Source organism: Lithobates pipiens, unplaced genomic scaffold (genome assembly GCF_037356315.1).
Source record: "Lithobates pipiens isolate NorthernLeopardFrog02 unplaced genomic scaffold, aLitPip1_a1.2 Scaffold_19, whole genome shotgun sequence".
Taxonomy (NCBI): domain Eukaryota; kingdom Metazoa; phylum Chordata; class Amphibia; order Anura; family Ranidae; genus Lithobates; species Lithobates pipiens.
The window spans coordinates 198,509,020-198,536,971 of record NW_027507764.1 but is presented as its reverse complement, the minus strand read 5'-3'; the positions used below and the strand labels follow the sequence as shown (position 1 = coordinate 198,536,971).

The 27,952-nt window shown below is 41.8% G+C and overlaps 1 protein-coding gene across 1 annotated transcript in view; it reads right to left on the bottom strand.

The window, feature by feature from the left end:
- The window catches only part of LANCL2 (LanC like glutathione S-transferase 2), a 76,456-nt gene that overhangs the window by 34,705 nt on the left and 13,799 nt on the right, over positions 1-27,952 (bottom strand). The window contains exons 2-4 of the mRNA XM_077491607.1: positions 18,831-18,948; positions 12,361-12,568; positions 4,731-4,878 (exon numbers count right to left, since the gene is read on the bottom strand). Of these exons, the coding sequence (XP_077347733.1) occupies positions 4,731-4,878; positions 12,361-12,568; positions 18,831-18,948 (474 nt within the window). The remainder of the gene's footprint in view (positions 1-4,730; positions 4,879-12,360; positions 12,569-18,830; positions 18,949-27,952) is intronic.

Below are 27,952 nucleotides of genomic sequence, written 5' to 3'. Positions count from 1 at the left end.
CTGAGCTGCAGCATGCTGGCCAAGATCATACAGCGGTTTAACAGGACAGGTTCCGCTCATATGAGGCCTTGCCATGGTCAACCAAAGAAGTTGAGTGGACATGCTCATCGTCATATCCAGAGGTTGTCTTGGAAATAGACATATGAGTGCTGCCAGCATTGCTGCAGAGGTTGAAGGGGTGGGGGGGTCAGACTGTCAGTGCTCAGACCATATGCCACACTGTCGTTCTGTTGTCCCAGAAGGAAGCCTCTTCTAAAAAGGATGCACGCGAAAGCCTGTACAGTTTGCCGAAGACAAGCAGACTAAGGACATAGACATAGACTTGTGTGTGGGTTTCCCCACTTACAATTCACTTAGCAGGAGTACGTGACCGGCTTTCTATGGAGCCAGTTTACACATCTCCCCAGGAGCTCCATGGCACTGGAGACCTGTGCGTCTTTTGGTCCATTTTAAGCCTGAATTTAGCCCAAAATTTGGGCTGAAATCAGACCCGAAACAGTGAACGGAGACGCACTGGACTCCTGCTGTGAGCCGCTGTGTGTTCCAGTGTGAACCCAGCCTTAAAGTATGAATAACAGCACAGTGATTGTGCTGTGTCATTTGGCCCCTTCTATCACCTAAAATACCTGGCTGATCCTACCCTGTAAACTGACCATAGTATATCATGGCTGCTGAGCCCTGACATTGTGGTCAGTTTATGTGCCACCGACATACGCAGCTCTCCTCTCTGCTCTCCCCCCTCACTCCCTGCCTGCCAGCTCTGTCCACTAACCAGCCCTCCCCTGCTGCTATCATAACTACAGTATAACTGTACAATCCCCTTTGTAAAAAAACATTAAGTGTCCCAGTGTCTGTGGTGTATAATAAAAGATGCAGATTTCTACCTTATATCAGAGCGTCTCCCAATGCTCATCTGACTCCTCAGCTCTCTCTCCTCTCCTCCTCTGCGGCTGACGTCAGTGGTCAGCTGGGGAGAGGAGAGAGCTGAGGAGTCACGTGAACGCCAGGAAATGCTCTGATATAAAGGTAGAAGTCGGCATCTTTTTTAAATAACACAGACACTGGGACACATTGTTATTTTACAGAGGAGAGTGTATGATTATACTGTAGTGGCTTAACAACTACTTTAAGGTGTCAGACTACAATCATTTTGTTTTAAATTTTCTAAAAAAGTTTATACATTTCAGCTTACCAGTCTTAAATGTTGTGGATGCATTAGTCTTCTTTTTCAAGCTTTTTTCACTTGGTAATATTGCAGTTAAACACACATCCTGTCCTAGGTTGACAGCATTCACTCAGTGCAATATATCTATGAGGAAGCAGTGTCGTCCCCCTAGGACAGGAAGTGTGTTAGGACTACAGAACTGCCCCCCCCCTCCTCTTTTGTTGCATATGGAGGTATTTTTTATGTACTAGCAGAAAATGTTTTTTAGCCTGAAAACTGTAAAGTTGCAATGAATAAAATGCGTCTTTGTGGGTTTAGATAGGCTTTTAATGAGAATGTATCGAAAAAAAAAAATCATTTGTAAAACGAGCTCTCTTTCTGTCCATGACCATATTTTACATTTTCAGGAAATACTTAAGAAACAATGGGGCCTTAACAGTGAATTTTTATATGATAATATGAAGGGCAGCACCAGCTTATAAAACAGATATCTGGTAATCAGATGATTATATCACTGCAACAGAAATGCAATTACTTTTCATTCTGTTATGACCTATATACATCTCACATGGCCTGAAAAGATTTGCCATGAATAGATAAAATAATGGCAAAGACGGAGCATAAAAGTGGAATTCCACATGACATCAGTGTTGAGGCAAAGACACAGACAATAGAACCACCACTGGTTAGTGAGGAGGCTTACCAGAGTACTCAAATGGGCATATGCTCAGTGAGTCAACAAGGCATATGGTGTAAACACCAAAGTATATTACCTCTACGTCTGGGCTCCAAACGTGGGCTCTGGTCACAGAGCAGTCCTCAAAAGCAGCCAATTTGTCAGACCAAATCCTCTCAAATGTTCAAAACAGCATCACCAAAAAAGAAAATACTCTTCATAGTGCGAATCCATATAAAACATAGACATTTATAAAAAAAAAAATAAAAAATTGGAAACACTCACATTTAGAAAGTGGATCATGCGCTTGAAAATAAGGTTTGTGTGCAACGCAATGACATCAGTAGGGCTCGTCCCAACATGTTTCGTCTAAAGAGACATCAACCGTTTTCTCTCTAACACCTAACCATGTAGCTCATGGATCTGGCGTTTAGATGTCACAAAGTGCACTGCGACGGGTTAGTTAGGGCCAGCCTGTTCGCCCTTTTCAGTTTTGGCAAAGGCTACCCCAATGTCACTTCTGAAACCATTTTTTTTAAATGGCCCAACATTTTTTTCCCACATATGTCAAAGTGCAAGGGCATTTCAAAATGTACACACAGAAATCTGTATTGCAATTAAAATACTCTCGTATCGGATACTGGTTACCTCTATGTGGATGTGAAAAATGTTTGTCGGAAATAAGTAATTTGCACACATTACAGTTATAACATTTATAACAACCCGTTTGGGCCCAAAGCAGCTTCTGTGTACCCCACATTGCTTTTATCATTTTTTTGGTTTTAACTTTTGTGATCACTTCTTAATTATATAAAGTTTTTTTGGTGTGTCATATGTAACCTATGACATGACATATTATAAATAAATCCATTGGTCTTTTTGACCTGCACCATTTGGAGCCCTCTCTGTTTTGTTTTTCTTATATTTTCATTGTGAGTATTGGAGGAGAAAGGAGAGGAGAGAAAAAAAAAACCTGTCCTTGACATATCCATCTTGGATTGTTTGCTCTTGCGGATTCGGGAGATGGAAAATTGAGGACCCTCCACCAGAATCAACGATCGTCTACATATGGTACCAGATTGTGACCACAAGCCTTATTGACCCACTGTCGTAAGACAGGTGTGTCCAACCATATCGGTAAGAGTACCAATCCTTTTATCCTTCAGTGGTTGATTTTGAAGCGATTCCAGATAGCTAGTTGGTGTTGATGTGACTCCAGACAACCAGTTACAGCTGTCACCACTGGCACTGCTCTTCCCATAATTGTTTGTGCCTGGCACCATTTTATTGGATGCTTATATTTGCACATTTCATACGGACTATTTTCACATGATACGTTGGAGCCAAGTTTTTCAGTGTGAATTACCTTTATTTTGGTTTTTGCTGTTCACTTTTATGCACATTGTGTATTATTCTGTGTGTTTTATTACGCTTATATTTTTATTTCTAGTTCTTCATTTTTCATTATATTTTTTTATATTTATTTCATTTTTATTCATACATTTTATTTTACATTTATTATTTTTATTCATATTTTAAGTATTTTCTTTTTTTTTTCTTATATTTATTTTCATTTTTATTATTCTTTGTATTCATTTTATAATTATTTCAATGCATTTTTCTTAATTTTCCTCTGTTTTCCTGTCATTTTCCTCCTACGCCAGCTTTTTTTTTTCAGTCTTTCCATTATTTCTTCTTCTATTTTTGTCTTACTCATCTACCCGTTAATCTCATGCCCTCTTATCTTTTCCCCGCTTAGATGGGCATCCTCCCATCACCCTGTTGCCATGAACGCCATGCGCATGCGTGGCATGCATGGCATGCTGTGATTGGTGGCCAGAGCTCCCAAGCAGAAACATAACCACTGGTCCTAGTGGCTGCTTGTTCTCAATCGGGGGCATCTGGCTGATGTGCCCCATCCATTGCACTTACACTGACGCCATGCGTGCGGGCTATATTCTATAATAATAATAATAATAATAATAATAATAATGATAATAGGGATTTACTGCCCCTGCCTGCTTGAAGTTACTTTGATGCCTTTAGGTTTTTAACATTTTCTGACGGGATTCTGATGTCACATGGTGGGGGTGGTACCATTTTTTCTAATTTTACATGTTCTGATTGATAGCCAATATATTTATATTCTGCTTTGACACTGTTGGCTTTTATGACATGCCTGACAAAGGTGCCCTGCGTGGCTCCGAAATGTTGCACTTATCTCTGTGACGTGATCTCTCTCGATAAAAGAATATGGTGAATATGTACACTTGCTTGATGTTTCCAGGACCCAACTGGTAATCGCTGCAGCACCCACCATTTTAAGAGCCATACTTGCCAGGAACGTGTGCGATAGGAATATTGACAAGACTTGCTGTTGTTAAGACTACAGTACTTGTTTTTGTCTAATGTTTTAAATCTTCAAAAAAAATTATTGAAAGTAAAATTGCATGCAGCTGTTAGTTCAAACAACCCTGTCATCCTATTTAGTGAAGAAAGGCTTTATACAGGGGCATCCTACATATAATGCATGCCAAAGCAAAATTGATGGGCTCCAGATCACCAGTCTACAATCATTAAAATTACATTGCATTCACTTATATGAGATTGACACTCTCACATGAAGTCTGGATTTTTTGGGGTGCAAAAAAAACAAAACAAACAAACTTGCTATAGGTGCCAAATAACGACTCTCAGTTCAGACATTTCCATGCTCCGTCTTGATTTCTGGTGTGCAGGGGAATATTTATCATAAAATCAATTTAACCATTCCGAATAAATATATACATAGACCAAAAACCTGCAGTTCTATTTAAATTGTGTTCAGTTCAGAAAGTGTAATAGATGAATTATTAAAAGAGGAATAAAAAAAAAACAAAAAAAACTAACCTCTTTAATAGTAGCCTGAGGTACAGTATCTGGACCAATCTCAGAGTTTAAGTAAATCAATGCATAAAGGTAGCCAGCTCTACCATACAATAACTCATCTGGAAGTTCAGGGTCTGTGCTCACCACTCCTCGGTGTAACTGCAGCAATCTGAGCAGAAAAAAAAAACACATAAAAAGGGTAAAGACATAGTACAGTGACTTGGCAAACGCAAAGTTTATATAGCTTTTATTGAATGTCTAAAATAAAAGTTTAAATAGGTTCTATGGTCACAGCATACACTTATGTATTGTTATTATAATACTAATGTTTTAAAATTAAACAGTTATTTTTGACAACTCAATATAAGCTTACATTGAAACTCTTATTTCATGTTATGAGTGCTGCCTGTCCGATGGCCATCTCTTTCCACAACTTCCTGGTTTCCTCTGCATGCTTTGCAGCTTCTCAACTTACGTTTACTTTCAATTTGAAAGAACTACATATCCCATGGTACCTTGCTACCTGCAAGCTGTGACTCTGTCTCCTGACACTCCTCCTCTCAACACCTCTGTAGTTCAGAAGGCAGACTCTGAAATGTGTGACACAACAGTGCCTACTTACAGGACATAGGAAATACAAGTAAATGTGAGGGGATCTTCACAAGTTTACAAACCTCAGGATTATATAGATGTATAGGAGTAGGATACAAATAATTGAAATATGATGTGGAAAATATATATGGTTTTATATTTTGACCATAGATACACTTTGCTGACAGGTAGGATATTTTTGATTCTGGAAGAATGGTCAAACATTCCCATAGATGAATGGATACATTTATTTGGGGTGCCTGTAGGTGGCTATTGGGCACCACTATTAAAGCATGTGCCATATCCCAAAATTGACATGAAAGGTGCTATAGAATGATAAATGGACTTTAGAGGCACTTATATATAAAAACAAACAAACAATCGGACTCCACGTGAGACCCCTATAGGATAAAGTACTAGTTATGTATGTATACCCATACATTAATGGCTCCACACGCAGTATATATATATATATATATATATATATATATATATATATATATATATATATATATATATATATATATATATATATATATATATATATATATATATATATATATATATATACACATATACACATACATACATACACACACACACACACACACACACACACACACACACAGGAGATAGCACTTGTTCTCATATGTACACTCAAGTTCTGCTCAACATGTTTCACGAATATCAAGGCTGCTTCTTCAGGAGCTTGAAATGTTTGTAACACAAACGCCAAAGCTGCAATACTACTCCCCAAAGTCCCCTGTGGGATACCCCCAATCTGGTCATAACCAACTAATGTGCCGAAATGTGGAGACACACAAGGTAAATATATAAAAGATAGTGACTAATTGCACTGGATCATATCTAGGATAATATAGAAGTACCAAAATATACCTTGCCATCAGGTTGGTGCTTGAAATTTCAAAATCTCACTAAGCAACATAGTATCCAACATTTGTCTTCTATAAAGTACTGGTAATACTGATGATAGGTCCTGCAGAAAATGCCACTGACTATTGATGTCCAGTGCTTCAGAGTTAACTGAAGGGAGAGAAAAACGAGGGGACAGCTGTCTCCCTTGAGGGCGCCTCGAGGGAGACAGCAGTCTCCTTGTTTTTCTCTCCCCTCAGTTAACTCGGAAGCACTGGACATCGATAGTCAGTGTCATCTGGCATTTTCTACAGGATAGTATAGAAGACAAACAATTGGTACTAATACATTTCAAGCTCCTGAAGAAGTGACCTTGATAGTCGCGAAACACGTTGAGCAGAACTTGTTATATGAGGACAAGTGATATCCCCAAATGGAAGGAGATCATATATATGTGGAGCCATTAATGTACGGGTATACAGTGCCTTGCGAAAGTATTCGGCCCCCTTGAACTTTTCAACCTTTTGCCACATTTCAGGCTTCAAACATAAAGATATAAAATTTTAATTTTTTGTGAAGAATCACCAACAAGTGGGACACAATTGTGAAATGGAACGAAATCTATTGGATATTTTAAACTTTTTTAGCAAATAAAAAACTGAAAAGTGGTGCGTGCAAAATTATTCGGCCCCTTTACTTTCAGTGCAGCAAACTCACTCCAGAAGTTCAGCAAGGATCTCTGAATGATCCAATGTTGTCCTAAATGACTGATGGTGATAAATAGAATCCACCTGTGTGTAATCAAGTCTCTGTATAAATGCACCTGCTCTGTGATAGTCTCAGGATTCTGTTGAAAGCGCAGAGAGCATCATGAAGACCAAGGAAAACACCAGGCAGGTCCGTAATACTGTTGTGGAGAAGTTTAAAGCCGGATTTAGATACAAAAAGATTTCCCAAGCTTTAAACATCCCAAGGAGCCCAGACTCCCTCTCGGAGTAATGGGTAGAATAAACTTAACCAAAATGATTCTGCTGCCCAAGTTCCTCTATAAATTCTGGCAGGCGCCCGCTCTTATCCCCCTCAAATGTATTAAAACCATAGATACTATCCTTAATTCCTTTATCTGGGGCTCTGGGAGGCATAAATTGGCATGGAACGTACTAAAGAATCCTACCGACATGGGAGGAACTGCACTCCCCGATTTCCATGCATACTACATCGCTGCCCAGCTCTCTCACTTTTTTCACCTACATAAAATGGACGCTGCCAGATACCAGGCACTGCTATGTGGCATGCCTCATAGTCGCACCCACTCCCCCCTTCAGGTTTTGTTTCGGGGGAAGGGGCCCGACGGGAGGGCGCGGAGACGTGCCCCTTTGCTGCTTCAGCATAGATGGATATGGGAAATTGCGCAGAAAATATTAGGGGCGGACTGGGTGCATTCCCATACTCCCCTATGGTATAATTCTCAGTTGGAGGAGCTTAGGGGATTGCCGGGGCGGGTCTGTGGGCCTCCGGGGGGGTGGTGTACCTGTATCAGGTCGTCACCCCATTGGGGGTACGTAGCTTCCAGGCGCTGCGGGGTGAGTTTGAGCTTCCCCAGTGCATGGCCTTTTATTATGCTCAGCTATCCCATGCCCTCCGGGCCCAATTTGTGGGGGGATTCCCGGATCCCCAAGAACTGTCAGTAGTGGGTGTGATAATTGGGGAGGAGCCCACAAAGTTAATTTCCACCCTATACGACTATCTTAGGAGACGGACGGTAGCTAGACTTGCGGAGGCGGCGAGATATCGGTGGGAGGAAGACGTGGGTCCGCTTGAGAGTGAGGCATGGGAGGAGATCTTAGATGGGGTCAAGTTAGTTTCCCCCAGAATAACGGACAGACTGACTCAACTGTACATCATACACAAATCATATCTTACCCCGGCCAGAATTCGCAAATACAAACCCTCCCTGGAACCAGGGTGTCCGCACTGTGGATGTCTCCCGAGCACTTTCTATCATTTGGTGTGGTCATGCCCAGACGTTCAGACCTTTTGGCTACAGGTGGTTCAATTTCTCCACGATCACATGGGCTCCCCCCTTCAGGTGGACCCCAAGGCTTGTCTCTTAGGCCTTGAGCTGGGCGTCCTGGCGGGCCCATCAAATGCTGCTTTTGTTCAAGAAACCTTATTTTGTGCTCGGAAATTGCTTGCCAGGCTATGGATGCGACCGGAGACTCCGTCGCTTAGAGATTGGATAGCGGAGGTTAACCTAACTTTGCCATTGAAGAAAGTTATCTATGCACATAGGGGCTGCCCAACTAAATTCAATAAGATCTGGGATCGTTGGCTCAATGACCCGGACACTTGTAAAGGCTAGCCATACTATAATATCCTGATTTTTCCGGATGACCTGTACTAATGTATAATAGTGGTTTCTTCCCTCCCTTTTTGTAATACAGTCTTCGTGATTTCTTGCTGTGTTTAATGATATGATGCTCATAGACTTGACCTGTGTGTTTTTCTCCTTTTGGCTATGGAGCTACTTCTGCCTGTTACTGCTCTTAGTTACCGCATGTACTTAAAAATGCAACTTGTTACTGTACCATGTACCAATAAACTTGTTTTGTTATAAAAAAAAAAACATCCCAAGGAGCACTGTGCAAGCGATCATTTTGAAATGGAAGGAGTATCAGACCACTGCAAATCTACCAAGACCTGGCCGTCCCTCTAAACTTTCAGCTCAGACAAGGAGAAGACTGATCATAGATGCAGCCAAGAGGCCCATGATCACTCTGGATGAACTGCAGAGAACTACAGCTGAGGTGGGAGAGTCTGTCCATAGGACAACAATCAGTCGTACACTGCACAAATCTGGCCTTTATGGAAGAGTGGCAAGAAGAAAGCCATTTCTCAAAGATATCCATAAAAAGTCTCGTCTAAAGTTTGCCACAAGCCACCTGGGAGACACACCAAACATGTGGAAGAAGGTGCTCTGGTCAGATGAAACCAAAATCGAACTTTTTGCCCACAATGCAAAACGATATGTTTGGCGTAAAAGCAACACAGCTCATCACCCTCAACACACCATCCCCACTGTCAAACATGGTGGTGGCAGCATCATGGTTTGGGCCTGCTTTTCTTTAGCAGGGACAGGGAAGATGGTTAAAATTGAGGGGAAGATGGATGCAGCCAAATACAGGACCATTCTGGATGAAAACCTGTTGGAGTCTGCAAAAGACCTGAAACTGGGGACGGAGATTTATCTTCCAACAAGACAATGATCCCAAACATACAGCAAAATCTACAAAGGAATGGCTCACAAATAAACGTATCCAGGTGTTAGAATGGCCAAGTCAAAGTCCAGACCTGAATCCAATCGAGAATCTGTGGAAAAAGCTGAAAACTGCTGTTCACAAATGCTCTCCATCCAACCTCACTGAGCTCGAGCTGTTTTGCAAGGAAGAATGGGCAAGAATTTCAGTCTCTCGATGTGCAAAACTGATAGAGACATACCCCAAGCGACTTGCAGCTGTAATCTCAGCAAAAGGTGGCTCTACAAAGTATTAACGCAAGGGGGCCGAATAATTTTGCACACCCCACTTTTCATTTTTTTATTAGTTAAAAAAGTTTCAAAAATCCAATAGATTTCGTTACACTTCACAATTGTGTCCCACTAGTTGGTGATTCTTCACAAAAAATAAAATTTTTATATCTTTATGTTTGAAGCCTCAAATGTGGCAAAAGGTTGAAACGTTCAAGGGGGTCGAATACTTTCGCAAGGCACTGTACATACATAACTGGTACTTTATATAGGGGTATCACTTGGAGTCCTTTGATTTTTTTTAGATGTTCTATGTATTCATTTTATATGGGAAAATCTTTTTAATGTAAATCAATAAAATTGTTTATATATACAAACATTCCCATAGACACACTTCTAAACCTTGTGGACAGCCTTACCAGAAGAGTTGAAGCTGTTATAGCTGCAAAGGGTGGGCCAACTCAATATTCAACCCAACAGACTAAGAAAGGGATGCCATTAAAGTTCACGTGCGTGTAAAGGCAAGCGTTCCAATACCTTTTGTAATATAGTGTATAATATGTATAAAAAAAATGTTTTTTATTATATATATATATATAATGTGTGTGTGTGTGTGTGTGTGTGTGTGTTTTAGCCCCTTCCTGACCAGAGCACTTTTGCGATTCGGCACTGCGTCATTTTAACTGGCAATTGCATGGTCGTGCGATGATGCACCCAAACAAAATTGATGTCCTTTTTTTCCCCCACAAATAGAGCTTTCTTTTGGTGGTATTTGATCTCCTCCCGACAATTTAAAAAAACCAAAAAAAAAAAATATATATTTTTTTTACTTTTTGATATAATAAATATCCCCCAAAAGTATATACAAAAACATTTTTCCTCAGTTTAGGCCAATATTTATTCTACATATTTTTGTTAAAAAAAAAAAAAAAAAAAATCGCAACAAGCGTATATTGATTTGCACAAAAGTTATAGCGTCTACAAAGTAGGGGATCGATTTATAGCATTTTTTTTTTTTTTACTAGTAATGTCAGCGATCTTCAATTTTTATCGTGACTGCGACAATATGGCAGACACATCGGACAATAATGACACATTTTTGGGACCATTGGCATTAATACAGCGATCAGTGCTATAAAAATGCATTGATTATTGTAAAAATGACAGTGAAGGGGTTAACACTAGGGGGAGATCAAGGGGTTGTGTTCCCTAGTGTGCGTTTTAACTGAAGGGGGGAGGGGACTGACTAGGGGAGATGACAGATCAATGTTCATACTTTGTATGAACAGACGATCTGTCACTTCTCCCCTCAGAGAACCGGATACTCGCAGAGATTCCAGTTCTCACGGTGCTGCTATGAGCGATCACGGGAGCCCGACGGTCATCAAGACTGCCGGACACTTGCATCAGCTCTGGGGGCTGCGCCGATAGTGGCCACCAGAGGGGAGCGACGTAACATAAGGGTGATTTGCGCAGCCGAGCCATGTTGCCGCAGTACAACTGCGGCGACTGGTCAGCAAGCGGTTAATGTAGAATGACTTCAAAAGAACCAGGTTATACATTTGCAAAAAAATGAAAAATTTAGCATTTGTGTAAGTAACAAATCCCGCAAAAAAAAAAAAAAAAAAAAACTTGAACATCTACAGATTTACTTGAAGCAAAGCGGTTGTAATGTGAATAAATCCCCTAATTCTTTTGATGACTTAATTACTTAAACTGCATTGTTCAGCACAAAGTGCCAGCTCCAGCCAACACACACTTACTATGCCAGCTTCTGAAATCCCCCCTCCCAATGGGACTTTGTCTGCTTTTTAAGTAAAATCATTCTTCACTTTACATTTCCATTAGCAGAAGCAGAACTGGTTAGAGGTAACATAATATATTCATCTTGCGTCCTGCCAGATGACTTGTCCTAATGTAACTAACCTTGCAATAGGCTACAAATAGGACCTGCATCAATTTAACCACACTCTCATTAATATGCAGCACTGGGGAAATGAATGCATTTAGTCACATAATTAGCACAGTCAACAAAGAACACATTCAATCAATCCAAATTAAGCAATAATAAATTACAAAACAACATTATTATGGATGCGGAGGTATGGTGTGTGTAGCTTCAGTCTCTGAATTAAAAACCGTCAATATCCGCTGACATTCTAAAGTAAATCATATTCTAAACATTATTGGAATCAGCGTCAAAAAGCTGCAGACATAGAATCTAGTAATAATGGATCGAAAATACAAGATTTCGATTACATAACCACTAGCTTATTATTAATACATATTCATACACCCTTAACTTGAGCCAACAAAACAGCTTCGTGAGCCATCTTTCAGTCGGTACATTTTCATTTGAATTTAACTCTATCATATGGTGTTATGACACATAAGATTATAAAAATGATTTTTAGAACTTTAAACCATGTCTAGGTTTGCATCAGATAATTATCACCCTAATTTGTCAGGGTAACTCAAGAGCACCCCTACTGCTTCTACCTGCACCCCCACCCCCACATGAAAATGGAAAGGTCCTCTAAAGTTTGTTTATAGCCATTTTAGTAGAGTACTGAAGTATGCAGGAGGGAGACCTACTGTACTACAAAAATAAAGCAGGATAATACATTTCATATTTCTGAAAATATTTAAAAATTATGTGACCTTGCAATGCAGTCCTTGGATTCTGTGTGGTTTTGAAGCTTGTGGTGGACTACAGCTCCAACAGCAAGAGGTCCAGCATCCCCACAAAGGAAAGTGACTCTTCTCCCATTCAAGTTCCTCAAGACTCTTTTCACATAATCAAGAGAACGTTGCAAATAGGTTTGATCTGGAGTGACACGGTACAATTGCAGGTACAACAAGGCTATGCCTACAAAAAAGAACATATAGAATACAGTATATATATTTTACATTAGTTACATAGTAGGTGAGGTTGAAAAAAAGACTCAAGTCCATCCAGTCCAACCTGTATGTGTGTGTTTTTATGTCAGTATATCCCTGTATGTTGTGGTTGTTCAGGTGCCTATCTAATAGTTTTCTGAAATGATCGATGATCCCTGCTGAAACCACTGCCTGTGGAAGAGAATTCCACATCCTTACCGCTCTTGCAGTAAAGAACTCTCTACGCAGTTTACGGTTAAATTGCTTCTCTTGAGTGAATGGATGGGTGTCTTTTAAAATTCAATTTTGCGGAAAAAATGTATCCCTATTGTGGGGTCACCAGTATGGTATTTGTACATTGAAATCATATCCCCTCTCAAGTGTCTCTTCTCCAGAGAGAATAAGTACAGTGCTCATAACCTTTCCTGATCACTAAGGTAAACACAGCTATATATGACACAGACAGCACCACTACTGTATATCAAAGATATCCAGGACAATTCTAACCCACAGAACGCACTGTAGCATATCGGGAGTAAACAGCTTTACACTATTCAGGACAATGCTAACCTTCAGAAATCACCTGGAGTATATCTAAGTACTAACCTGGAGAACCAACCTAACATATATCCATGACAGGGATACCCTAGAGAACACATTTGGAGTGGTTTTTAAGACAGTAATAACCTTGAGAACCCATTTGGAATTTATTCAAGATGGTAATAACCTTGAGAACCCATTTGGAATTTTTTCAAGACAGTGCAAACCTAGAGAACTCACCTGAAGTATACCCAAAATAGTGCTAACCTAGAGAACTCATCTACACTATATTCAAGACATCGCTAACCTAGACAATTCACCTGCACTATATCCAGGACATTGCTAACCTAGAAAACACACCTGGACTATACAGTATCCAAGAAATTGCTAACCTAGAGAATGAGAGAGGGCCTGGCCCGGACATGCTCTGATAGAGCTGCGGGGCTTCCAACCCAGCGCCAGATAAATGACCATTGACTAAGTGGCTGACATCCCGGCAAGAATATAGGAGGGAGAGGGAGAGGGAGAGGGAGAGGGAGAGAACTGGAAAAGGCACTGACCACTCAGGACAGCTGATCTCTAGCTTCATATGGAGGAACTTGAAGACAGAAGCCGCAGAAACAATCGTTCCGGGTCTCCCTGAAACGCTGGGAAATGAGGATCTTCAGGCAACAGTAAATGTTATTTTGCAGATGATTTTGAAATCCCCCGAGAACATAGTAGATCTGGATAGGGTCCATAGATTTCAAGGTCCTAGATCAAAGGACTTAGAGAGACCTAGAGACGTTATTTGCCGTGTCCACTGCTACCGGGAGAAGGAGTTAATACTTAGAGCTGCATGGGAAGCGGGGGACATCCATTTTAATGCGAAAGAACGGGGATGTACATATAGGTAGGGATACCCATTGGCGGTGAGGTTCCGTAGGGAATCAGTCTCAATTACTATTTACACACCAGAGGACCTCCCAGCACCAACAACTGCCTCGAAAGAGGTTCTAAAGACCCCCCTGGAGATCAGGGACGGGTCTAATGAATAAATATAGTCTGCATTAAAGGAGGGAGATTAAAAGAAATAGAAGTAGAGGTCTAAGTGGATTCTGTAACTTTAAGGTGTTATGCAAGCTTTGGAGACTCTATAACGATTATTGACGTAGATACTAAAATATCTCCATTGCAGCCCTAGAGGGGAACTAGAGGGGCAACGGCTAATAGCAGCTAAAGGAAACCAAATTAACTGAACTTTTTAAATGAATAAGACATTATCAATTCTTTATCCAAGGCGGATGTTATTTAACATGATTCCTCCCTCCCCCCCAAGCTTTTTTTTTTTTTTTTTTTTTTTTAAATAAAAAGGGAACAATTACTCCCTATAGATATTGCTTTCTACTAACATCTCACCTCCAGGTTCCATGGTTGATTGGTATTTTTCTTTTTATGTTGTAATTTTGTACAACTCATATACACACATATTTTGTTTAAGACACTATTAGTCATGAGGTGAGGTTTTATCCCCCCCCCCCCCCCCCATTTTTTTTTCTTTTGAGGAGGTAAAGGTAAGAAAAGAAAGGAAAACACGGTAATAACACTATTTAGTTCTGGTAGTAGTCTCTGCAATCTATAATCTATATGGGACAGAAGAAGGGAGAGAGAAGAAAGGAGGGGGGAAAGTCCCCCCCCCCCCCCCGACACTAATTCTTTTCAGAGTACTATACCATATTGATATATGTGATTATTGTGTTTAAATCTCCATTTCATTGTCACTCTCACTTTAAAGGGGTTGTAAAGGTATGCGTTTTTTCACCTTAATGCATTCTATGCACTGAAGTGAAAAAACATCCGACAATACCCAGCACGTAACCGCATCGCTCAAATCTTGTATAAAAGCCAACTGATTGATATATGACGCCTACTCCATCCCACAGAGAAAGATTATACTTTTCTTTCTTCTCCTCATAAGATAGGATAGATTACTTTCTCGTCCCACATGCCCAACTTCACTCAGTACGAGAGGCTAACATAGGTTCCATTACATGGTCAGATCATGCACCTATTTTTATGACATTTGATTTGCAAGACACTTTGAATAAAGGGACCAACTCAGTGGAGATTGAATGAAAGCCTTTTACAAGATAAAGATGTCCTGGAAGACGTAATTAAGGGACTCAATTTTTATCTTTCTACTAATGATACCCAAGATTGTGATACTGGAATTGTGTGGGAAGCACATAAAGAGGTTATTAGAGGGGTACCAATTAAACATGGAGCTAGGATTAAACGAAAACATGCAGAACAACTAAAACTATTGCTGGAAGAACTAGCTACGCTGGAGACCTGTCATAAACGAACCTTATCTCCATCTTTAGAGAAAGATCTCAATGTTAAGAGAGGACAAATTTCAGATCTTCTATATTATAAGGCCAAGGCGGCATTACAGATTTGCAAGAAATTTTCATATGAGTCGGGGGACAAATGTGGACTTTTTTTGGCCAGAACATTACAAGAGCAGAAACAAATGAACTACATACCACACTTGGCTTCATCTAAAAGGCCTAAAGCTACAAAACCACATGATATAGTTAGGGAATTTCAAGAATTGTATAAATCATTGTATAACCTGCTGTCTAAGCCTCCTACCCAAGCGCAAATAGACCTGTACCTTTCACGTTCACTAATGCCCCAGCTATCAGATGCAGATAGAGATAATCTTGAAAGCTCCATAACAATGGAAGAACTTCAGGGAGCAGTAAGGGCCACTAAATTGGGTAAGGCTCCGGGCCCTGATGGTCTGACCGCCCAATATTATAAGACCTTGTTCCCTTCACTTACTCCATATATGGTCAAATTATTTAATGCTCTCGGAACATCAGCAACATTTGCAAAGGACACAATGTTAGCCCATATTCCGGTAATACCGAAAGAGGGAAAGGACCCGGCTTCCTGTGGAAGCTATCGTCCAATTTCTTTACTCAATTTAGATCTTAAACTTTTTACTAAAATTTTGGCAAACAGAATTCAAAAGTATATCCCAACTTGATAAATCTGGACCAAGTAGGATTTGTCCCTACACGGGAAGCAAAAGATAATACAACAAAAGTTCTTAATCTCCTTCATGTAGTGAATAAAACTCAGACACAATGTTTGTTTTTAAATACAGATGCGGAGAAAGCCTTTGAGAGGGTGAACTGGAATTTTATGTTGGCAGTTCTACGATATGGAGGCTTCGGGAGTAAAATGCTACAGTGGATTACTTCCATCTACTCTTGTCCGGTGGCCCGAGTTCGGGCCAATGGAGTATTATCAGAAGCCTTCCAGACCTCAAATGGGACATGCCAGCATTTTCCCCGTCACCACTCCTTTTTGTCCTGTCGTTGGAACCGGTTCTCTGCACAGTACGTTTAAATCAAGACATTACAGGAGTACAGTTAGGAGAGGCTCAATATAAGATCTCGGCTTACTCAGGTGACATGATCTTTTCCCTTATAAATCCCATGATCACGATCCCTAATTTAATGAAGGAGTTTGAGAAATATAGCTCAGTTGACAATCTCCGTATTAACTTTACCAAATCAGAAGCAATGGGGGTTAATTGCCTCCAAACATTAATAGAACAATTTAAGCAAAACTAAGTTTAAATGGACTGATAAAGCTCTTACATATCTGGGTACATTGCTTGCATCCAACATAGCTAAGATTTTTGAGTTAAATTTCCCCCCATTGCAGCAAAAAGTGAAGACCTTATTGGGTAAATGGAATTTAGGTTTGCACTCATGGCTAGGGCGCTGTAATATTATCAAGATGAGCATCCTCCCTAAACTTCATCTTTTACAGGCACTACCAATACGAATTCCATCTACTTACTTTAAACAGTGTCAAAAGTTAAATTTTCAACTTTATTTGGGCACACAAGCAGCCTCGGCTACGGCATAGTCAATTAATACTCTCTAAAAGATTTAGGGGATTAGCCGTAACTGTGAGAGTACAGATGGAATACGCCCAGTCATCCATTATACTAGGAAGAGCTTCTTGGTGTTCTGCACACCTTTCTAAAGAGCTTACAAAACATCCTTTGATAGGAAATACTGTTAAAATCTGTGCGTCTCTGCTTCCTATTATTGGTATAATACCCGAAACCTCCTCTCTGTATACAGTACTAGGGAACCCCCCCCCCAATTCCACCAGGGATTGATAACAGGGCTTTCAAACATCTATTGAATACAGGCTGTATACATGTTTCCACCTATATAAAAGGGGGGCATGGCTGACGGTCCCGGAGTTGATGGAACCGTTTGGATAAAAATTCTGGAGTGCTCTCCAGATTACCCAATTTCTTGGTACCCTCCCGTATCTGGGACAGTTTGCCAGGCCTCCTAATAGTTTTGAGAAGCTCTGTTCAGACTCATGCGCAGACCTTGATGAAACAACCAGGGGGGAGTTGGTCTCCTGACACTCCTCTATGGTTTAATCCTAAATTGCCACATTTTGGGGACATACCGGATCCGGTGATATGGGCCAGGGTAGGCATTAAACAACTGAAGCATGTGGTGGGAGAGGGGAAGCTCTTGACGTTTTATCAGCTTAAGGTAAAACATGATCTTCCAAATTGGTATTTTTTTCGATACCTACAGTTGCGGCACGCTTTTCTCTCTCAGTTCGGTCCTGGGGCTCTGCAGTTGGGAGTGTCGCCTCTGGAAAATGTGCTGCGGACAGAGGACCTGCAAAAGCCTCTCTCCGTTGTGTACAGAATGTTGTTCCCGGACAGGCCGAAGCCTGTCCAAAAATGCAGAGATGTTTGGAGTGCTTTAGTACCAGACTTTGGAGGGGAGGATTGGGACGACATGTGGGGACACCCGTTTCAGACCCTAGTATCGGCTAGAGACAGACTCATCCAGTTTAAAATCCTGCATAGAGTATACTACACCCCAGCCAGACTGGCTAGAATTTACGGTACGGGTGCGGGGGGATGCTGGCGTTGCACAGCTGACCGAGCTGACTTTGACCATGTGTTTTGGCAGTGCCCGCGGATTGAGGAGTTCTGGAAGGGAGTGACACAAGTTATACAATCTGTCCTTTCGGTGCCGATTCCAGTCACAGTTGCGGTATGCTTGCTCGGTCTGGTGGAGGAGTTGGCACCTCGAAAGGCGCAGAGGACTCTGATCTCTCTGGCGCTGTTTTATGCACGCAAAGCTATCCTGCTATCTTGGAAGAAACCCGAACCTCCTACGGTTTCTTATTGGAAAGGTTTAATTAATACAGCTTTACCGTTATACAAACCACATATCTCAGCAGATGGTGTCCTAATAAATTTGAGAGGGTGTGGCGGTGTTGGCTTGATGCCGCAGATACTGTGAGTTAATTGCTAGGCGGGAGGTGTTCTCCTTTGAGTGCCAGGTGAGGGGCGGGGCTGGGAGGTGCTACCCCCTTGGGTTGGCTTACATCCCCATCTCGGGTAGTTAAATACTCAGTAAGGTACAAGTTATGTGTTTTTTATATGTGTGATACTGTCGGTGATCATAGACTGAGCTCAAGATGAGGAACGGAGGTCTGCACAGGAGGGAGTTTTGTTGGGTGGGTTTTTGGGACCTTTTTGTATGTTTGTATGTTCTTAATGTGTTGAAAAACTTTCAATAAAAATAATACAAAAAAAAATAAAAAAAAAATAAAAAAAAAGTATATTCCATATATTCCAAACAGTAATACCGTAAAGAACCCACCCGTGTATCCTGTGTAGGCAGAAACATCATGCGGGTCTGCTGTCTTTAGTCCTTCTTCCATTTGCTGAAGTAAGTCACTGATTTTCATTTGGATGCGTTCTGCAAAACGACCTGTGATCTGTGTGAGAGTAGAGTACAAAAACTTTTATCTATGCAAATAATAATTCCAGAATGTGGCTAAGCCCCACATTTGACGATCAATACAGTATACACAGTATAGGATTCATGTTCACCATATATTAGTAACAACAATAGTATACAAACCAATGTATTATGAAGAACATGAAAATGCTGCAATAAAACACTCTCTACTGCATAGATTTAAAAGCAAAACTTGAGCAAAAAATAAGATTTATAGTCCAAGATAATAAGCAAAAAAAAAAAAAAAAAAAGCAGATTTGCTGTAATATTCATCTTCTGCTGTGACCTGCAGCACTTCTTTTCCACCAAAAGAGGTCCTCATTCTGACGGCTATCATCATTCTAGCCACTCTCTACCCAGTCTCCCTTGCGGCTTCACAGCTGGTTATTTACTGTGCATGCGTGAAGCGCGCAACGCTTTTTGAATGGCCCAGCGGCGGGGACCGAACTTCTGAGTGATCTCATCGTGGCAAAATCTCTCAGAAGTGGGGACGAGTACCTGTCAAAAACAAGAACTCTCTTCCCCCCCCCTCACCCCGAAAGGTGCTAAATGTTGCACCGTGGGGGGCAGAAAAGTGGACCTTTCACTTTTGGACGGAACTCCACTTTAAGCCTAAGGGTTGCTTAAGGTTGTGCGGTTGGGTTAATTAGGATAAGCTTTGAGGGTATGGTTAAAGTTTAACTAAAAAGGCAAAACTTTTTTTTTTTTTTTAGCTTCATTTGAGTTTGAGACCTTCAGTCAACTTAATATATGGGGATGATGTATTTCTGGCATTGGAGTGTGCCAAGAATGTACACTGAGCTGCGCATACACAGCTTAGTGTACAAAGTACAACTGAAAGTAAAACTTCTCTTTTAGACTTGAGAGGGGATTAGAACACTCATCAGATTTTTATTGCTTTTTAGGAAGTTTACCTTGATTAATTTGTCCCATTTACTATCTTCACCAGAATGGGCGCGCAGTGCGCCGTGTTGCTAGGACACATGGCGCGACCCCGATGACATGACTCTTTAACCATGTGATGGGCTATGTCCAATCACAGCCGGTCACATGTAAATACGGAAGTGCCAGTAATCGGCTCTCATCGCCTCACACTGACATCTCCTCGCAGGAGACAGCAAGACAGGCAATTAGGGCACTGATTACAATAATGTGCCAGCAATCAGTGCCCATTAGTGATGCCAGTCAGTGCTGGCTTTCAGTGCCACCCATCAATGCAACCTATCAGTGGCCACCAGTGCCACCTACTGATGCTCATCAGTGCCACCTATCAGTGCCCATAAGCGTGGCATATTAGTGCCTCCTCATCCGTGCCCATAAGTGCCACCTCATCAGTGCAGCCTATCAGTGCCCGTCAGTGCAGCCTCATCAGCGCACATGAGTCAAGGAGAAAAATTACTTAGTTTCGGTCTGTAAATTCTTTTTCTTTTTTTACATAAAAAACCCAGCAGTGATTGAACACCACCAAAAGAAAGCCCTATTTGTGTTAAACAGTGTTTACCCTTTTTAAATCATAAGGGCAACAGAAACTACCCAAATGACCCTGATAAAAAGTTTACATACCCTGGTGATTTTCGCCTAATAACATGAACACAATTTGACACAAAAGGGGTTTGAATGGCTGTTAAAAGGTAACCATTCTCACCTGTAATCTGTGTGTGTGTGTGTGTGTGTGTGTGTGTGTGTGTGTGTGTGTATGTGTGTGTGTATGTGTGTGTGTATGTGTGTGTGTATGTGTGTGTGTATGTGTGTGTGTATGTGTGTGTGTATATGTGTGTGTATATGTGTATATGTGTATGTGTATGTGTATAAAAGGTTAATGAGTTTCTGGACTCCTGACAGACCCTTTCATCCAGTGCTGCACTGATGTTTCTGGACTCTGTGTCATGGGGAAAGCAAAAGGATTGTCAAAGGATCCACAGGAAAAGGTAGTTAAACTGTATAAAAACAGGAGTCCTGGAGTCGAGTGAGGGAAAGATGGCCCCCACTCGGCTCATATTATTGGATGATGGAAGCGACATCAAACGTCACTTCCCCTTTGGGCGGAAATTTTTTTTATTGAAAAAAACAAACAAAAACCAACTTTTTTCTTTATTATTGTATTTAAGTGTAAAAGTAAGATGTGAGGTCTTTTTGACCCCAGATCTCACATTAAAGAGTCACGCTTCTTTTTTCTATTACAAGGGATGTTTAAATTTCTTGTAATAGGAATAAATGTGATCCAAAATTATTATTTTTTTTTTTTTTAAAGGGACAGTGTAAAAATAAAAAAAATAAAAGACCAATAAGAAAAAAAAATAAAAATGAAAAATCACCCCATCCCGCCATGCTCACGCGCAGAAGTGAATGCATACGTAAGTTGAGCCCACATATGTAAACGGTATTCAAACAGACCACCTCTGTAACTGAAAACTGGTAACCTGTAGAAATTTTTCAACGTCGCCTATGAAGATTTTTAAGGATCAAATTTTGTCGCCATTCCACGAGCAGGCGTGATTTTCAACCATGACATGTTGGGTATCAATTTATTCGGTGTAACATTATCTTTCACAATATAAAAAAAAAAAAAAAAAAAAAAAAAACTGGGCTAACTTTACTGTTGTCTTATTTTTTATTTTTTTTTTATTCAAAAAAAGTGTATTTTTCCCCTCAAAAAAAAAAAGCTGCGCAAATACGGTGTGACAAAGTATTACAACGACCGCAATTTTATTCTCTAGGGTGTCTGAAAAAAAAAATATATATAATAATGTTTGGGGGTTCTATATTTTCTAGCAAAAAAAAATATATATATATATATTTTAACTTGTAGACAAGTTTGAAAAATAGGCCTGATCCTTATGTAGTTAAATAACAAACTTGTCATACTTACCTGCTCTGTGCCATGGTTTTGCTAAGAGCTGCCCTGATTCTTCTCTTCGGAGGTCACCCGCTGGCACTTTGGGCTCCTTCTGCCTTCAAAGTGCCCCAATAGAAAGCCACAATGTATAGTATAGAATGCCCCTATAAAAAGGGTAAAAATAGGATTTTTGTACTCACCATAAAATCCTTTTCTCTGAAGTTCATTGACAGACACAGCTCCAGTAATCTTGACCGTAGGGTTATTATGCCACCTTCAGGAGAGGACTAGGCAGAACATGCAATACATGTGAAAAACAACAGAACTTTACAGTTCCACCCAGGGGGTGGTCCCTCTGGTAATAACCCCTCAGCCTGCTTCCTGCAGCTCAGTGCGACAACACGCAGTATAAACGTAAACCAATAGGAGGGGAGGGTTCTGTGTCCGTCGATGAACTTCAAAGAAAAGGATTTTACAGCGAGTACAAAAATCCTATTTTCTCTTTCGTTCATTGACTGACACAGCTCCAGTAATCTTGACCGTAGGGACGTGCCCAAGCAGTGTCATAACGAGGGGTGGGAACAACAACCTAACTTCATCCACAACCAGCGGTGCTCCCTAACAGGGGATTCACCGTCTGAACTAACCACATCAGAACTTGCGGTCAACAAATGCAGCAAGGTGCATTAAAGTGGAAGTAAACTCATTGATTTAAACAGTTTAACCCCTTGTCGCCCGCCCTATAGGCGATTGACAGCTGCAAAGTGGTTTCAAAATCCTGACCGGACGTCATATGACGTGATCAGGATTTTGAGCCGCTGCGCGCCCCAGGGGCGTGTATCGCGGCGATTGTTGTTGTTGCGGGATGTCAGTCTGAGGGAGCAAGGTCCCACCTGTGACATTCTTAATAATGTCATCCAATGAGGCTCCAAATAGCAAGTCACCAAGGAAGGGTAGATCCGTCAAGGCTTTTTTAGATGCCTGGTCCGCAGACCAGCATTTTAGCCAAATCAGGAGCCACAGCCACTGCTAACACTGAAGCCCTGGAGAGCAAAGGAAGCGTATCTAGGGCTGCGTCACAAACTTACTTAAGGCCGCGCACTAACTGGTCTGCTAATTCCACACAGACAGGAGTAGCCTGCTGCTTCCTCCAATTCACGGTGCAAGAGATTTGCCTATTCAGTAAGTGTCTGCAACACTAGTGCTGTGGCCAGTACTGGTCGTATTGCTGACCCCCCCCCCCCCCCCCAACACTGCCTCAACCTTCCTGACGGTAGGGTCCTTAAATGCAGGAGTCCCTACTACCGGGATCGTGGTTACTTTAACCTGGATACTGGGGGGTCCATGACCAGAGGAGCCGACCATTTTTTAGGAAGGCTCTCCTCAAAGGGGTATCGCACTGCCATTCTTTTGGGGACTGAGAAGGTCCGCTGCGGGATTCCCCATTCCTTGGGTATGAACTTAATCGCAAGAAGTCAGATACGGAAACACTTTAGGTGTACGGGCTGGCTTACGGGACCCAAAAGGGACCCCTACTTCAGCAGATGATCCTGCTGTACCCTGCATTTTCAGGGTATCACGCACAGCTGTGATAAGTGCTCCAACTAGGAAACGGGGAAACATCTTCACTGTCTGATCGGTCCTGGTCAGTGTAATCTGACACATCAGAGCAGGGGCCGCCAGTCGCCAGTCACCAGAGCTCTTTCCGGAGGATGTGGGGGCAGGGGCCGCTTTTTACCACCTTTGCGCCCACACACCCCCTCCACCCTGGCAACTAACGTTTCAAGGACCGCCGACAAAGCGGCCAAAAGCACTGCACTGTTTGCAGACGAGCCGGTTGCAATTACAGGGAGTTCTGGGGAAGAAACACCAGTTTCTGAAAACATGCTGACCCACCCTGTCTGCCACCCTTGGGGACTTAGGACAGGTGCACAATCCCACCCTCCTAGCTGCTGCAGACTGGGACTCACCATTCTGTTAGACGTGCCTGTGTCCAGTATCAGATCCCAGGTGTCCAGAGCAAAAAAAACGCGCTGTTCTGAGCAACAGGGACCAGCGCCGAGTATAAAAACGGCACTGAGCTACAACAAAATGGCCACCGGCCACCCTGTATAAGGGACAATCACAGGGAAAATGGCCGCCGACCATGCTTTCCACTGAGACACACAGAAAATGGTCGACAAGCAACTGTACACAGCGAATGAACAGAGATAAAGGCAGCAGAATAGCGCTATGGCGACAGCACATGCAGAGCCTCCAGACACCCAGCGCAGAGACCACAGACACCCAGGGCAGCCCCCAATCCAAGGTCAGAGCCCCCCGGGGGACCCCGGCTCAGGTACACACACCGCTCAGCAGCCCAGCCATGCAGCATTCCCCATGGGGGGGATATAGGGAGAGGGACGCCTTAATAGACCTCCCAGGGAATGCCCAGCTGCTCAATCCCGCCGAGGCAGGAAGAGCTGTACTTACCATCCAGACAAGCTGGGGACATCCCATCACAGACCCACTCCCGAGCACTACGGGGTGGCTGCTGGCCACGGCACACAGTGACAGACATTGGTCGTCCGTTCATATGTATGCCCTGGAGCGTTGCGCTCACTGGTTGCCCCTGGAGCCTGAGGGGCACGTCATGGCTGACCCAGCTCGTGGCTAGGGTCTGCACATGCTCGATGGCCAGGCTGGGGAGACTACAAGGATCTAGATCATCCAGCCTGCTACCCATCCAGCAGATTGCAGGATCTTAAAATCTTGCGCAAAAGGCAAAAATCCAGAAAATTCCCAAGACCGATGGTCCCGCAGGGAGCCTAGGTGCTTCTTCACTAGGCAGAAAAAACTGTGCTGCAGGAAACAGGCTGAGGGGTTATTACCAGAGGGACCGCCCCTTGGGTGGAACTGTAAAGTTTTGTTTTTCACATTACATGTTCTGCCTAGTCCTCTCCTACGGTCAAGATTACTGGAGCTGTGTCCATCAATGAACATAAGAGAAAAAAAAACTTCTGCCTTTAGAATCACTTCAAATCACTTCCTTCTCCTGCCCAGCACTATATGTCCCATGAGGCATTGCTCCTCACACATTCACAAGTTCTAAAGCACTTACAGACATGTATGGGTGGTGTACTGAGCTGTATGTGTGCTGCACGGTGCATACTGACATGTATGGACATGTGGTGAGCTGTATGTGTGCTGCACTCTATTTCCAGATATGTAAATAAATAATGCATTCTGTATGCAGGCCAACTAATCGGCTGACCAACGAATCGATTATGAAAATAGTTGACAACTATTTTCATAGTTGATTATAATCGATTAGTTGTTTCAGCCCTACTTAACAGCACTCAGCCTGATTTAATTTTGTTCGAGGAATGCGATGAGAAGTCTCTGTTCCGTTGCCAGAACACATCACTGTATAATGAGGCTACATACAGTTTATAAAGCATTCCCAGCAGGCGCATCTACTAGCCTAGGAATAAGTTGGTTGGATCAGATTGGTCCAAACGAACTATAGAAAGTTAAATCAAACCTAGAGTTAGGCTTTAACCCCTTGATATGGGTTCCCACTGGCCCCTGCTCACCAAATTCCATTTGTAAATGATGTGCTGTGCTCAGAGCTGCGAGAGAAGCTTAAGTAAAGCCATGTTTAGCTCTGGTATGAGGAACCTACTTCAGTTGGCCATTGGTCTGCCTATCTGATAGACCTTCCCCAATGGCCAACTGAAAGAGTGCAAACACCAGCGTGACAATGCCGATTCTAATTGTGAGGCAAAATTCTTTAGCTACTGTGGCTCTTTAATTTAAAAAAAAAAAAAAAAAAAAAAAAAAAAAATTGTCAGCAAGGGTGGCAAGACAAGTATTTTTTTTGTTCGATTAAAGAAAACGCAAAAAAAAAAAAAAATTATATAATAATTCTTCCTCCCAAAGATAAAAATGAATGATTACATTAGCCTTTGGCTATGCAGATTATTGTTCATTTACTAAGCCAAGAGCCTTCCTCTGGTCCTACTTTACTACTATGTCTTGTAGTGACATACGGGGGGGGAGGGGGTCGACAGTCACAGAGCTCAGAAGAGACCAAGCATCTGGCATGCACAGAAGTGTTGGACGCCAAAGACTCTTCAGCCATTGTAGCACTGTACCCATTTCAATACTGGGCACTTTCACCCCCTTCCTGCCCAGGCTAATTTTCAGGATGCAACACTGTATCCATATCAGTTTGTTATCATTTTTGCTAAACAAAACTGGAAGAAGAAAAAAAAAAAAAAAAAGTTTAGTTTCTGTTATAACATTTTGCAAATAATTCTCCTTCACTAATGGGCACTGATGAGGATGCACTGATGAGCACTAATGATGGGCAGCACCAATTAGTACGGATGATCATTGCCCCGATTACTAGTGTAAACAATGTGCTAACAGTCTTGCAGGTAACGGCAAACCTTCCCCCACACAGAGTGTAAGGAAAGGACTGCCGATAACCGGCAAAACTGTTTACATGTGCTCATGTGATTGGACAGCTAGCACTTTACCGCGATTACAGAGCACGTCAAAGGGGGCGCATGGGGGATGGTTCCATGGACATCCTCTCAGACCTGGCTGACCGCGCTGTAGCCGTCTTTTAGCTATAGCGCAGCCAGGAATTACGATAACGAAAATTGGCTGCAAGGGGGTAACCTTTCTCTGGAATTCTTTTTTTTTTTTTTTTTTTTTTAAATACGGTGCTTACAGCATGGTCAGTTTTTGAAAAATCATGTTTGCTACCTCTCTAGTGTGTGTTTTTTGATTATTGAGGATTTCGAGTTACATTATAGTTAATAGTAATACACTAAAAAGCCAATACGTGGACTAGTCCCCCTTTGAGTCACATATCCATGTCCCATGTGCAGGAATAAAAGAAAAAACTAAAAAAAAATTATAAAAAAAAAGGGGGGGGGGGGGGAATGCACATAACATACTTATAAAAAGTGTCCATAAAATTCATATTGCATTGTATTAAAAGAGACCTGGTATCCAACTACAAAAAAAAAAAACTGTAGCTAAAGGCACAGGTAATTAAATATTTTAATGATTAGTTGCAGTATTTTTTTCTTCCTAAAAAGGATTTAATATTGGCAAAAGAGCTTCTGAACTTGTTAGGCTGGCAGTACATAGTATTTTCTCCCTCAGCCAGCAGGCTGAACGAATAAAATTAAAATATAACAGAGCAGACTCTCATACTTTTTGACATAGAGGAAATAAAATAACTTTCAGGTCTTAAGGAATCCCACGAATACTTGGTATATCTACAACTCATGCATGTTGGTGTGAACAAAAAGTTGAGATAAATAAGAAATAAAAATACAAGGAATGTATGGTGCCCTGGAAGAACATACTGAAATAGGTACTGGGAACTTTTAGTCTTGCACTACTGTTCCCGCACTGCAAGACTTCCCTAGATGGGCACAGCAGCTTAAACCATAGATATACCAAAAAGAACACTAGACCGAAACTAGATAAGAGTCCAAGAAATTCAAATTATTAGTTAAAAAAATAAAAAGGCATATAAAAACTACTAAAGCGTTTTGGGGCATCACCACTCCTCCTTCATCAGGGCTCAACACAAGATGAAACTTGGTTGAACTCAATACAGGGAACTTTCACCCCCTTCCTGCCCAGGCCAATTTTCAGCTTTCAGTGCTGCCGCAATTTGAATAACACTGTACCCAAACAACATTTTTAACATTTTCTTTCCCACAAATAGAGCTTTGTTTTCTCCTTCACTGATGAGGCTGCACTGACTGGCACTGACGAAGAGGCACTTATATGCAGCACTGAGGGGCAATGATAAGCAGTACTGATCAGGAGGCACTGGCAGGCATCACTCATGGGCACAGAGTGCCATACCTAATGGCCACTGATTGGCATCCCTGGTGGGCTCTAGTGGGCACACCTGGTGGTCATCCTCAATGGGTCTGCACTGATAATCAATGCGCTAATTATCAGCGCAGACCCCTGTCGGGAGAGCAACTGATTGGCTCTCCTTTACTCGTGGCTGTTAGCGCGAATAGAGGAAAAGCTGATAAAGGGCACTTCCTGGTTACCATTGTGATGAGCTGTGATTGTACACAGCAGATCACATGGTATAGAGCCTAATTCATAGGCTCTTTACCTA